This window comes from Lissotriton vulgaris, chromosome 10 (assembly GCF_964263255.1).
Source record: "Lissotriton vulgaris chromosome 10, aLisVul1.2, whole genome shotgun sequence".
In the NCBI taxonomy this organism is placed as follows: domain Eukaryota; kingdom Metazoa; phylum Chordata; class Amphibia; order Caudata; family Salamandridae; genus Lissotriton; species Lissotriton vulgaris.
In genome coordinates, this window is record NC_141698.1 from 41786928 (window position 1) to 41802328 (window position 15401).

The 15401-nt window shown below is 40.4% G+C and overlaps 1 protein-coding gene across 1 annotated transcript; it reads right to left on the minus strand.

Annotated features, from left to right (window-relative positions):
• Positions 1-5508: 5508 nt before the first annotated feature.
• Positions 5509-6459, minus strand: LOC147684501 (olfactory receptor 1f45-like). Its single transcript, XM_086939664.1, has one exon. It carries the CDS (start codon positions 6457-6459, stop codon positions 5509-5511), a length of 951 nt encoding a protein of 316 aa, XP_086795790.1.
• Positions 6460-15401: the final 8942 nt, after the last annotated feature.

Here is a 15401-nt window from a genome sequence, read left to right on the forward strand (position 1 = left end):
GAACATCGGAAGCTCTTAACAAAAATGAATCCAAGGTGTTAATAGACTCACCTCCACGGTCTGCTGGGACGGCCTTTCTTTTCTCCATTTTTCAGCCTCTGCGAGCAACTCCTTTTATACTTACCCGTTAAGGTATTGGAGTCGCTATTTTTGCAATCTATATATTTGTTCGATATTTTGAACATTGATATTTGTTAAATTGATATTCTATCAGTGAACCCATATTTGTGAATAATCCCTGAAGCTAGGGTCTTACATTAGCCCAATTTCAAATTTTCATCGCTAATCATTTATTTGCCCTTGCCAGTCTGACAGAGATTCATCGACTGCCCTTTTATGAATCGGTGAGTGCCGGAATAACATACTAGCTCCTCCTGGGTTTCACATAGGCAAAGAGACAAAATTACCACCTTTTCCTTAAAGAAGCTAAAACAGATCCTGCACTCTATTTTCCACCTGCACAGAATACCCGGGTCCCAGATATTGCTTTGTCCTACAGTAATATATCATAAATAAAACAAGACCAGAATGAAAAAAATCCAATCAGTAGAAGCAGAGATATTCAATCATAAAGGTTTAAGTAAAATAGCACCAAAAGTCATAAAGTGTCACTGTCAGTATCTGGCCACGCTGGCCAATTTCACAAGTTCAGGCCAATCGCGATGGAGCATAGGCCGGATACTGATGCATCATTGCTGCTGCATGGATTTGACCCATTGCAAATACCCGCATGCCAGCTCTTCTAAAACTATGCTAGGATTTAGTGAGGCCGAAATGGTGAACTGACAAATACGATGAAGGTAGCCAAAGGAGTCCACGAACGCTGTATCCTGCCTCCCACCCTTTTACTTTACTTTATAACCAATGTGTAGAATTTTTGTCAAATTACTTTAACATCAGGGGCCAGATTTATAAATAAAATTGCATTGCCTTTGCGTCAAGCACACTTAGAAAGAGAAAAACGCCTTCCTGCACAAAAACAGTCCTGCCTGCAACGCATGGCTCAAAGGTGCCTGCTTTGGGACTCGGCAATCACAAGTGTGCCAGTGCAGAGAGAGAGGTGGAATGTGCCATATGTTAGTAAATATAATGCATTCTTGCATTCTTCATTTGACGTTGCTCTACTTGTTGTCTTTCTGCTTTGCGCTGTTTCAAATCTTGAGAAATATGGGCCTCAGTTCTTCCCTTGACCTAAAGTGAGATTTAACATTGCTTTGCAGAAGGGGCTACAAAAACTGATTTCTGTTGTGTTACATGTGGGAAGCTAATATATCAGAATGGCATTCTCCTATAGAGACCAGCTTGTCTTGTGACTAGAAATATATTGGAGATGCCACGCTTAGTATGTAGAGGCCGAAGCATCCAGATTCTGGGATCTGTTGCTAATGTGTAGTTGTTGTGCATCTCATGGATTTACACTGTCAGTGACTGGCACAACCAATCACTGATGTGCAGATAATGCTCAGCCATGTGTTAGGTATTCTCTTTGGATGGCGTACCAAGGTGAAAATACTTTATCAATACTTAATCATATTTGCCCACTGATAGAAGAATATTCAAACAGATGCTAGAGTTGCTGATACCTTCCTTACCCCGGAAGAAACCTCTGTACAGATCACAAGTCCTGTTGAGTGAGGCATGGGTTGTTACCGTCCTTCAAAGTGTGCTTCCTACATAAATAACATTGGAATTTAACATTAGTCATCATCTATGGGGACCATTGCATCTGTTATTTAAGACATGACCTACCAGCACTGCATTGGTTTTGCCACGTTCCTAGGAGTAAAGCGGTGGATTAACAAAATCATATGAAATAGTATCTCACCGCAGATGTGATCTTGTACATAGTTCCAAGTCTTTTGGCTAGATGTGCACTGTACAAATACCACAAACATACTTACAATGCGGACAACTCTTGAACAGTTGAGTGCTGTCTCCCTGAGGTAGGAATGACATTTCACAGTATCCAAAATAGTCCTACAAAATACTGATCACATGTAAAAAATATGTGTCTGCAGAGATGAGCAGCCTGGAAGGAGAGAAATGCCAAAGGAATAAGCCAAATGTGGAAAAAAACTCCAGGTGAAGAAGTTGCAGAAAAGAAGTTAGCAAAATAGAGAGTTAACATCCCAAGGAAGAATTAGCCAGCAGGAATATCTAATCAAATTTTCCTCAAAAGAAGTGAAGTGCTAGAATCAATGAATTTGAGTAGGAAACAAACTGTCAATGGATTCCAACTGTACTTTGACACAGATGAGAGCAGATTCTGACCTCTTTTATAGAGGAAGATCAAGAATAGGAACCTGAAAGGGCAGGAAGGAGTGCCATAAAAGTTACACTACCCATTTTGATGAAATATGTTAGCTCTATCTGAAACCAAAGACGATTATGTGTTTTGGGGAATTATGAACTGAAAAATTATTAGGGATAAATTGTAGGAAGCAACTACCCATGCCCAACACTGCCCCGGTGAAATCAACACGGGTTCCTAACAGCCTAACACCTCATGGAGAAAAAACAAAAATGTCCACAGCCTCTCCTATGAGATGTGCAGGATGCCAGCCGCCCAGCTCAGAAGGGGGAGACAAATGATATGGACCCGGTGCATGCAGTATTTGCCTGATGGCTCTCTACTGCTGCTGATCATAGAGGGTTCCTTGCCCACAACCAAAGGATGGGTAAGTGCGGGGAGAACTATACAGAGGACAGCACAGTGGCAGAACACTTACTTGCATACATACCAGAGAGCTAGATATACATATTCACCTGTGTCCACTGGAATATTTAGAAAAGGGCGAGGTATAAATGATCATCCTGAATTTCAGCCAAAGTGTGTGTGAAATAAGCCTGACATCCTCCAGGGCAATTCATGGTGCAGTGGATTTGTTGTAATTAATCAAGTCCTTGAGCCAGGTATATGTAACACACTGGATTTAATAAAGCTTAGTTCCAAGTTAGGTTTCAAGTAAATACAGGATTGTCATCCTACAAGCATACTTTGAAAAAAAGGCCACTGATGAAATATTCCTAAACTTTCATCTTGTGACATACAAGCATCATCCTCCCCAAAAGTGTTTCAGATTCACATTTACCTAGAGAACTTGAAAATAGTGAGTGCATAATACTACCTTTTTTCATCACATTTTCACTGATAATTGGCTAAAACAAAATATATTGCCATGCCATTTTACATGGCCTATACTTTTTCAAAATATGACTATCATCCTACTGAACCTATACATTCAATCAGCTTTATTTTTCAATTCTTCTCCATACGAATACATTTTCAGTTCTATGAATGGGCAGGGTAGGGAGCATACAAAGTAGAATTAGAGCTATCTTATGTGCTCTGGCAGCAGTGCTCCTCCTCAAGTTATAGAGGTGTAACAGATTCAGATGGTAGACAAGGTAAATCATTTGTACAGAGTTAGTCGTCATCCTGCAGTAGTGATAACATCATATGCTACTTACTTTATTGTTGTCCACAATGTTTTTTGGTAATCAAAATGTATTTTGGTAATTCAATCATTGTTGCCACATGATCAACATAACACTTTCTGAAAATACACACATTTTGTAATGTAATAAAACCTTTTTTATTTTGCAATAATAAACTCAATTCCCTTGCAATGTATATCCTAAAATAAATGCTCTTCATCTTCAGTACACTTAACATAAGCTTGCCGTACTATAATATGTAGTATTGCATACATGGATAGAGTCTCCTTGCATGGCCATGTTTCAAAACCAAAACATGCCAGAAAAGCCCATCATCTGTTGGGCATTGCCACCATCATGCAAGGGTGTGCCATTGTTATAACAGGAATGCCCACAATGTGTCAAATGTGGGCCCCATTAACCCAGGGTAATTGTTATTAGAGGAATTTTACCATATGTTATATCATAGGTAATTGTTGATTCAACATATAGCTAGATATCTTGTTGCTGTAGAACCAGCTTAGGTTGATCATGAGACAGGAGGGTAACTATGGTGTGCAACTGTTTTCTGCAGACAGTAGGAGAAAGATTTGTGAGTTAGGGGGAGGTAGAGCGTTCCCCTGTGTAGCCGCCACCATAGAGAAGTAGATGTCTCTTGAATGAACACTCAGCAGAGCTTCAACATGGGGCTCTGAAAGGTTGGCTGATCTTAAGTAATGGCTAAGAATGATCCATTTAAATGTAGAGAATAGAAAGGCAGGGGATATAGTGTAAATTACCTGATCTGCACAGACTGTGTCACTCTCTATTCCACATTTCCACAAGTAACGGACGTGCGTCCTACAATAACACAAGCATTAAGAACATATGGATATTACCAGAACATTTTTCGAAAAGCAAACTGCCATGTGTGGAACATAAAAATGTGAATCTTCTGTGAAATTTGACATATAAGTTAGAGAAGAGAGTCAGAAAAGGAGAAATTGTGAATGGATACATGTTGTATCTCGATGAAAAATGAAAGTAATGAACCAATGAATTTCTTCTCATTATTGATTAGGTATGCTGCAAGGGACATAGCTGCAGGTCTAAATACATTCCACATCAACTGAGGAGGAAGAATTTAGTTAGTTAGTCATAGCATGATAATGACAGAAGACTGTATATGGTCATTGTACTTTTTGGAGAGTGTATTTTTTTACCCTTCACTAAATGCCCTCACAATATGTAAAAATCTCGCCAATTGGAATGATTGAGGTGTATGTTGTTACAGAGAGTTCCTCATCAGTAGTAATATCCAAGAGTCTCATTTACAGAATAATCGTAACATGTCTTCCTTCAAAAGCCACAGAAGATTCATAAGCCCTCCTCTCTGCAGTGCTATCCAGATCTGTCAGTGGTAGAAGGTTATCATTTTTGAAGGTGGGGTCTCCACTCCACACTAGTTTGGCCATCTTATTGGCCATGGCTGTGATCCAGCTTACCAATATAAGGTGACCAATCTACCCTCATTTTCATGGCAGTCAACAAAGATTGACCGCAGGTGTCCTTGACATACTGAACGTAAGCTACTAACTTGTCAGAAAAATTATTATGTGGTCATTGGCGATGTAACTTCGCCTTTGGGTACATTCCCGATACCCATATATAATCCGATAGATCTACCATTGCTGCCATACAGTTTCCCCCCAATACAGTTTCTGTAATGGTGATGGAAGCTACCTCAGGAAAAATAACTCAGGAGCGGTGATTGCAACGTGTCATTTCTATGACAATAAGTGTGGTGGAAGTGCTATCTTGTCCACAAGTGAGAAATGCACTCTCAGTAAAAATGTTTACATGAGCCCCCAGCTGTTAAAGTGACCTGCTTAAGTAACAAGGGTGAAGATACATTTACTCACTTTTCATTCAAGATAACAATTTGAAGCGTGTTGTCTATATTTATCACTGAAAGAATATATTTTAATTTCATTGATGTTGGATTACCACTTTAACTTACATTTGTGGGTTTCTTTTCAAGGGTATTGTAAGCAACACTCAACCTTTCTTTGAAGAGTACCATCTGTTGAATCATGCCTTCCTATGAAATTCTTCTCTGCAGAATACTTTTCTCAGTGCTGCCTTTATTGCTTCATTTCTCAAGCCATATATAAAAGGGTTCAGCATAGGTGTTAGCATAGTGTACATCACTGTGACCAGCCTATCCTTCAGAAGGGAGGAAGTGGAGGCTTGTGAGGGCCGGAAATAGATAGAGAAGATGGTCCCATAGAACAAAGTTACCATGATGAGGTGAGAGGAGCAGGTGGAAAATGTTCTGGACCTCCCTTCCTTTGAGCGGATCTTTAAGATGGTGGCAATAATGTGAATGTAGGAGACAAGGATGCATAAAAATGGGACCATGACCGAGACTGCCCCTTCGGTGAAGATTGCCAGTTCATTGGCAGTGATATCGGTGCAAGACAGCTTGATTACTAGAGCAATCTCACAGAAGAAGTGATTGATTGTATCATGAGCACAGTAGGAGAGTCTGGCGGCCATGACAGTGTGAAGCAGGGAATGTAGGCTAGCACTGATCCATGAGGCAGCTGCAAGTAGTGTATAACATGTCTTGCTCATCACTGTGGAGTAGTGCAAGGGATTGCAAATGGCTACATATCGATCATAGGCCATAACCCCCAAAAGGTTACTCTCTGTGTTACCCAGAGAAATGAAAAAGTACATCTGCACCAAGCATTCTCGAACAGAGATGGCCCTCTTCTTCAGGACTAGATCTGTTAACAGCTTGGGGATTGTGACAGATGTGAAGCTAGCATCTGCTAATGAAAGGTTGCTAAGGAAAAAATACATGGGGCTGTGCAGGCGGGAATCCATCACAATGCTGTAGATAATCATGATATTTCCAAACAAAGTAAAGAGATACATGCTTAAAAACACCAAAAAGAAGATTAGCCATTGATCTGGAAGATCTGAAAACCCCAAGAGAAAGAATTTTGTCACTGTCGTCTGATTTTCACGTTCCATGTTACTTTTTGTCCTGCACAGAAAAGATGACAACATTAATGTAGCAATACATGGGTTTGTTTACAAGTAAAAGTCCTAGGCTTAGGGATAATTAGTTGAGCAAAATATTATGGGATCTCTCATGAATGGCTCTGTAAAATGATTTTAATTCTTAGGATGCAGACTAGACATGGGCGAGTATGATGCAGAGGGACATATTCTAGAAATGTTCTCTGGTAGTGGTATCCAACATTGCATAGTGAGTGAAAGAACCAAGTCAGAGTTTTAGAGCAATGACTATATCAATGCTCTTTAGACTAATTGGTCCTGGTGATCAAAAGAAAAAAAATCTCCTCCTACAGGTTTCTGCCCAACTATGGATGCATATTTCAGATGTTATGGTATTCACATAGGTTTTCCAGCAGAACAGATGAAACGCTGTGACTGTAAAAATATGCAGTTGCAATTTTTCATCTGTACAATGGGAAAACCTTTGTATATTTCATTTTTGAATGGGAAAATATGCACAGTGGTATTTGTAAGTAAAAGAATTCAAGCAAAATGTACTTGAAAACATTTTTGGTTGAATAAAAGAATATCAATCTCAACAATATACAAATAAAAAAAAAGCATAACATTTTTGCTAAGAACTAGTAATGTAAAATACAAGAATATTAAAATATATTGTGCATCAAAAAAATGAAACTTTTTTAACTGAAACAACCAAAAGTTAAAATGACAACATACTTAGGTGGTTAAATAAAGTAAAAATGAATGCTTTAAAAACAAAAGACTTTGTAAATTGACCAGTTGTAGTTTACTGAGCTAACTGTTACGTGTTCATACGCCATGCACTGCTGATGATCTCCTTTATTACAAAATTTAGACAGCACTTGCTGTGATTGGAAATTTTGTGACTTTGTTGTGATCCTATGAGGGCAATTTCCCATATTCCATGTTGTGTATGATAATCACAAAGAAGCGGGTGTTGTGTTGTGTGTTGCTTGGTTACGAGGAATGCTTGATTAGCAAGCATTCCTAGAATATTTGTATATGAACCGCTAGGGTGACGACAGTTGTGAGAAGGACACCGATTTGTGCGCTCCTCAGCAATAAAGAAAACATACTTAATTTCCCCATCCAGTGTCTTATTTAACACTAGGGACAAGTGCTGAGGAGCCTGGGACCCTACGTGTGCAAGATTTTAATGAATCTTTTCTGCAGTTTTATTTTAATTTGATTCTGCAAGATTTACCCTACTGTACCAGGGAACCTATCTGCTGCGGTAACTACACGAGAGCTGGCATCCTTGCTGATGTGTGCCTCCCCGAGCTGTTTGCCTCGCAACTACTTTGGACCCTTTTTGTTTTAAAGTGTTCATCTTCATATTGCGTCACTAATCTGATGCGCAACAGACTTTGAACCTCACTGCGGTATCCAGATGAGTGTGTCTTCAGCGTTTCCTGGGAGTGTGTGGAATGTGTCTGCGTTGACCTCCTCGGTTACCGGAGGTGCTTCTTCTTCGTTCTGTGCCCGGATCACGCATTGCATGCTGGTATCGCCTACGTCATTGTGCAAGGTCACACTGCATGACCTCTTCGGCGGCCATCTTTGATTTCTACATGAGGCTGCAAACGAATTGGAAGTCGGAAAGAGAGGCAATTATCAGCTGGTTCAAGCTCTGTGTTTCCTCAAATTCCTGAAATCATGAAGTGAAGCGTTATGTGGCTGAATTCCTACTTTGGGTTTCCTGAATAATTTATTCCTACGTTTCTACAGTATTTAGAGTGGCTATTTTTAACCTGGAATTTTTGTTTTTCTTTTTTCTCAATTTCTTATATATTAATTGACATTAACAGTTTCTGCTCTTCTGTGTGATGAAGACCAGTACAGTGAATTGACACTGAACTAATCCATACAGCAACATGACCACCGAGAAATATAACACTAATGCACCTCGAGCATTTTGGCCATGTGGATCCGAACCACCTATTAAGTGGGTGGAATGGAGAGCTAATTTCATCAATTACATTGAAGCTGTGGATGAAGCTGGCAAGATGGCTGCTGCTCAAAAGACAAGATTACTTTTACATGCTTTAGGTCCTGCAGGGTTGAAAGTGTACAATCAAATGACTAACAATGCTATTTCCGGAGATATTAATGGTTTTGATTTGGCCTAACTCCATCTTGATTACTTTATGCGGCAAAAACAGGTCCACCTGTTCTAGGTTGACTGGATCAAAAAGAATTACATATTATGTTGGATCCTAACATTAAAGAGCACGTACCTTTTGTTGATGAAAGTAGCACTTTGGGGAGAAGAGTGCAAGGTCAGTTTCCTAGTGTGTTTAAGGACAAATTAGGGAACCTTTTGGGCTTTGAGCATTTAATTCGCCTCAAGGATGACACTATTCCCAAAGACCATAAATGTAGGAATGTTCCTTTACTTATAAGAGGTGAAGTTGAAAATTAGCTCAACAAATTGGTCAATACAGATGTCATTGAGCCTATAGAAGCTTTGGGTTGGATTTCTCCAGTGGGTATTTCCAGATGGAGTAACTCTAAAATTAGGCTATGTGTGGACCTGCGCCACTTAAATAATAACATCACAGTGGAGAGCTTTCTCTTACCAAAAATTAACGAGATGGTTACATGTTTGAAGGGTGCTAAGTTGTTTTCCACTATTGACCTCTCATCTGCATACCATCAGATTTGTTTGGCACCTGAGTCATGGAAATACACTTCCTTCATAACACCTTTTGGATGCTACCAATTTAAGCGTAGGCCGTTTGGCTTAGCTTCAGCGGCAGCTGTTTTTCAACAATTTATGTTTCAATTATTTAATGGAATAGAATGCGTTTAGTGCAGATAGGAGCGAACATGAATCCAGGCTACTTACATTATTACAATCTTACAAGAAAAGGATCTTACTATTAAACACTCAAAATGTAATTTCGCTCAAAATAATTAATTATTTGGGCCAAGTGATTGATGAAAATGGAGTGAGACCCAAACCTTCACTGGTATCTGCAATTGAGAATGCCGCTACACCACTCAGCAAAGATGATGTAAATAAATAAATAAATTAATAAATTGCCGATAATAAATAGATAAATTAGCCGATAGCGTGATTACTACAGATGCTAGTAATAAGGGACTAGGTGGTGTGCTGGCTCAGGTTAATTCTAAAGGTTAAGAACATATTATTGTGTATGCTTCCAGATCTTTGTCTCTATGTGAAGAGAAGTATCCTATTATAGAAAAAAGGAAGCATTAGCTTGCGCACGGGCACTTGACCATTTTAAATCATTCATTTTAGGAAAAGTGCGCACCCTGCGTTGTGATCATAAACAGTTAATTAAAACTTTGTCCACAGAAGGTTCAAATAACATTTTCTTCTAGGTTAACTAGGATATCTATGCACATTCAGAGCTTCACATATAAAATTGTTTATACTCCAGGCAAGAGCTGACTTTTTATCTAGAATGCCGGCTATGCTGGAAAAATATGAGGACAATAAGTGGAATGACTTCCAAGTGGCATTTGTACATGACCAAGGGCATTCTACTTTCCTTTTGTTTTTTTTATTTATTCTAATTTAAGGAGGGGGACGTGTTGTGTGTTGCTTGTTTACTAGGAACGCTTGATTGGAAGCATTCCTAGAAGTTTGTATATGAACTGCTAGGGTGACAACAGCTGTTAGAAGGACACCGATGGACCTGCTGGTGCCTTTGTGCACCCCTCAGCAATAAAGAAAAATACTTAATTTCTGTATCCAGTGTCTTATTTAACCTATCGTAATATGGGATGCAGTGCTTAGCAGTGTGATGATGAAGAAGTGTGAGAGAGATCTGCAGTGTATAATTTTCAGTGAACTGGCAGCACTGCAGGTCCCCTTATGATGTTTTTACGATCATAGTCTGATTACCCGATTGCTTCACTGCGTTGTCCATTCTAGGTAAATTTGTCTACAGTGTAAGGTCTTGAGTGGACATGGGTTGGATGAGGAAGTGATGGAGAGATCTAAATGTATGGACTTTATTAACATCACCCTTTCACCACTTTATGCCAGGCAGCACTCTGCTTCAAAATCCAATGTAAATTATTTTTTCAGTTGTTATTATTGTGTATTGGGATTAATTTTGTGGTCTCAAGGAGATCATTCCATGGATTTACTTCAGTTTCTATGTGGTAGATTAGATGTATATGAGTGAGATGTGATATGTAGTGGGAGGGGGTATGCGGATTTAGTCAAATGGTTGACAGTTTTAACAGATTAGCAACAGAAGATTGGTGATCGGTAGGTTGAGTGGCATTACTTTTAAAGAATAGCTTGTGATATTTGAAATGACGTGTGGGTAATTTGTTGGATTTAAAATGCAAAAACAACAACTCTATCGATTGTGAGAATCAAAAAGTTCCTCTGGGTGGATCAAGCACAGAATAGGCAAGAAAGTTACTAATAAGAGGAAGACAAATTAACACAGAAGCCATCTGAGCAAGGGTTGGCTCGTTGGATTGTGGCATACCAATCTGTCTGCAAAAGACACCTTGAGCTGTCTATAGCGAGACCACAAAGAGCAATCTGTTTTGCTTGGCTTGTCACCAGAAGGCAAGAAACACACTGCATTTGTACCCAATGCGCCAAAGGAGTCATACAAGCTTTTTCAGTAACCAACCCAGTGGTACCCATCTATTGATCTATAAATGGTGGAAGGCGGCTGAGGTGCCCCTTCGGCTCATGTGATGGGTCCGTATACAGGGCCCTGTAGTGGGCACTCACACTATAGTTACTGACTTCAAAGTACCTAAAATTCGTTCCTATCTTCAGGTGTTCTGAAAATAAAGGCAGGTAGAACAAAAAAGAGAATCTTCTTGGACAGAGTGAAAAAAACTGTTCCCTCTAGAAAGTGAACCTGTTGTAGCTTCTACACAGCAGTGTTGGTACAGGTGCTGCCTACCATTGATGGGCTGGAAATGTTAGTCTGCTTGAGCAATGTCTGACCTGGCATGTGTTCCTGAAAGTAAATCCACTCATTAGAGATGCTGTAGGCTGGCAAGCAATCTTTGGGACAAAGCCTACTAGACAGCACAGGCTCATCAAGTGTGTGGCTCATCGCGAACATAGGGAGGTTTGTAGCCCCCTCATTGCTTACCATTGGCTGGCTTTTCATTTGACTCTTCTTTACCTGCTTCTTTTTTGTGTCCCCGCTTGCCAATCGTATGTTTGTCCCTGCCATGGAACATTGCCTATTTATTTCTCTTTTGATTGATGGCCTTTGGTACTTCCACTGCTTGTTTTTCGAGAACTTATTTTCTCTTTTGTGTTAAAGAAAAGCTGGACACAACTGAGGAGCCCCAATCATGGTGAAACTAGGCATGGTCTGCTTGTGTTCCGGTTCAGACAGGACCTGGCCTGCCATTTCAGGCTAAGCTGCTCTTATTGAAGCAGGGTCAAGGCTGATTTGCATATGGATGCTAATCCGAGTGATTTCCATTGGTTAGACTTTTTGCAAGCATTCCTCCCATCACCTTTATGTGTTTGATGTGGAGACCCACGTCAAAGGTTTTTTATAATTGGCTATGATGTACAGCATAGCAACAAGTGATTGGAAAAGCCAATAGGTCTCAATAGCTTTGCCAATGCTTGTTAGGTATGATGTTAGCTTTAATCTTTTTGATTGTACTAAAATTATATATGTTGTATAGTTAGTAATAGGGTCTTTCTGCCAGCCCTCTTCATTGACTGGGACATATTTTTCAATGTTTTGCATCACCCTTGTGTCATGGTAGGGGGGAGAGCAATGGCGGCACAAAACCTAGATGAGATATTCCAAGCCACCCAAGGCCGCCTTGCGTGGCCCTGCTGGCGTGGTGAATCCGGAGTAACACAAGGCAGTGCAAGTCAATCTGGTTGACCATGCAAGGTTCTATAAAGCTTTTCTTGAATTAAAAAAAGTCAATTTAATCTTTGGTTCTAAATAAGAACATTCCAAATAAGGTGTTTGCATTAAACCCTGCAGTTATATCGTTGCAACCCAACAGAAAATACTCTACATTTCATTAGTAGAAAGAACAGTCTCCCTGGCACTGCAGAGAAGTTGAAATGGCCCTCCTGGATCATAGAGTTTCCACACCCATTCCTGCTCTGAAAGCTTACAGCAAGCCTTTGAGACAAAGAAAGGGGAGATGCATTGCAAGTTTCTAGGTTACTCAGTGGCCTGGCCTGGCAATCATTGGAAATGTCCCGAACGACTCAATCTGTCAAAGTGAATTACGCCTCAAACACTATTTACTTGTGAAATCCGATTAGTGCCCTATCAATTTCCTATCAAAATTTGATGACACTTAGGGACCATATTGATTCATTTATTAAAAAAAAAAAAAAAAAACATAGACCATAAGGAACATTAGTGGTACCCACCTGTGCAGCAGTAGCATGGCCAGTGTATTATAGGTCCTAGCGAAAGAAAGGAAATGGGCTACCGATCTGCGGTCTGAGTGAATGATAAAATACAGCAATAATCAGGGGTCAAGGAGCCTCTCAGGGCGCCTGCACCAATGGAAGCGGCTGCCTGGCTTTGAGGTGTGACAACTGGCCTGCATATTTATCAGCAACAAACTCTTGAGGGGATCCGTCCCGGTGGATAGACTTGCTGCAGAGATAACCGACTGACTGACATTTACATCATTCACAGGGCCCTACACCACAGGGAAAACCTGTTGAAAACAGGCTGAATGAAAGGGAAACAGACACTCATTAATTTAGTACCCTAAGGACACTGCCTGCTATCTCTTCAAAAAGCAAGTGGACTAAATATCATTGGGTTTACTGTCGAGAAAATGTGTATTTCTCATGTTAACACCAACAATGTCCAAATGTTCAGCTGTATACAGCACTGTACAGAAATAGAAAAAAACAATACTACCCGAGCCAATACATTGGAGGCCAATGTGAAGCAGAGGAAATGGGTGGAGCCATGAGGGGCGGAGTCATGAAATTTAGTCAGTTACATTATGCATTGATAAAATCTGCTCCAAAGAGTTTGGCAAGGAGGACACATGTTACATGTAAATCTGTTCTAGCTTACGTAATTGTTCACACAGAGTCTGCTTTTAAAAATATCTTGAAGGATTAAGACACCTGTTACAGAGATCTTTGTGTGCCCAGAACTTTTCAGTGGATTATAATACTGGTGAGATAACTCTGGTAATTAACCCTTTGCGTGCTGCCGTCGGCCTTTGGCCGTTGCGAGCACTCCCTCCCCAGTGCTGCGCCCGAACAACGGCCAACGCAGCCCCACCCACCCTTTAGAACGCCCGCACTGCGGCGGAAAAACCGCCGCGGTTAAGGCGTTCATACAGAAAGTTCTGTGTTTTGTCCAGTAACTCATCAAGGGTCTCATAGGGTTAATGTGCCTGCTGCCAAGCACATCATGTAACATGCAGGTCACAGATTTGTATTTTATATAGACAGATAAGAGGGCTACTGCTTGACACAGAGATTATTTTGTTTTTTCCAAGTTCATAAATTGCAATCCTAAAACAGCACAGTGAGCTATGAATAGGCATCAAGAAGCTGCTTGCAAACTTCATGTCTTGGGTTTAGATCCTTATTGGGTTTTTTCCCAACCTGTTGCTATTTTAATTTTGTAAATAAGTGTCTTTTTTGGTAGTAATAAAGTCTTGTTTTTACAAACAACTCCAATGACTGCAATACTTTTTTAATTCCTGACTTTGTGTTTCTCCTGACCATGCACTCTAAATGTATAATGAATACACGTATGGGGGGCAAGGATGTTAGATCAGGCATGTGATGTAGAGTGCTCTGATACTTTAAACTAAGATGGATAGTGCTGTAAACAATTAAATATAAAAAAGAGTTAGTGTTGTCTAAACTGTTATTTGTATAGTTACTCATACACTTAGATACATCAGGGATTCTTACAGTGCAGGTACATCTCTTACATAGGGCTATGGGGCAAAGTCACAAATCTATTTTCAAATCAAAGCGATTCTAAAGCACTGAAGTGATAAACTGCGTGCCTTTGTTTCCATCCGCTGTAATGGCTTCTAGGCGGTAGGCTCCAGATGGGTTCCAGCCAGAATGATATTCCAAAGAAATGAGGCCTCTTCAAATCAGGCCTTATTTTAGAACCAGCAGGAAGTAAAAAATTGAAAGACCTCTCCTGCCTACATGCTGCTACTCCAAACAGAAAGCAGACAACTGGTGTCCGTTGCTACATTATGCCCTGCTTTAGGAAATCACAGTAGGACAAATTCAGCACATTTCACTGGGTCAGCCAGATCCAGTTCAGAAATAGCTGTCAAGGATCTTGTGGGATAGCTTTAAATTTCCTGCACTAATTTGGCAGGAATATATGTGGTTATTTCTGTAGCATAAATCTCATGATGGACAACAGCGCTGGACAAGATCAAAGGCAAGGATTACAGTCCCTGATCGCTTGCGGGCTGAAATTGGGAATGGGATGGGGATTATCTTGCAAGACAAGGTGCAGTGTTCTTGGAAGAGGATTGTTTTCAGCTCTCTCCTGAACTGAAAGAGATTGGACTTTGAACCAGGAGCTCACCAGTCATGATGTTGCGAGTTTCTGGTGGGTCAGTACCTCCAGGCCTTCCAGGACAGGGAAATCGCTCTTCCATAAGATACCACTCAAGGTGATGTCCCCTCATCTGTGGGAAGCTGGTTGTCAGGCACACACCATCTATGGTTGCACAACACTCCTCTGAGTCCTCTGTGGAGCACCCCATCCTTGGTCAGAGAGGACTTAGAATTGGAACAGTGAGTTGGTCAACATTTCCCACTTTTACAGAAGTACAGCAGACAATGGATGTATGACATCACAATGCAGGCTTTTTCCACGCATGCTTTTTCATTGCAACTTTTACAACGCATGCCTTTACAACGCATAGTGTTGAGGGGTGCTGGATAGTGAATAGTT

Coding starts and splice junctions, on each gene's coding strand:
- LOC147684501 (XM_086939664.1), bottom strand. CDS start 6,459: ATGGAACGTGAAAATCAGACGACAGTGACAAAATTCTTTCTCTTGGGG.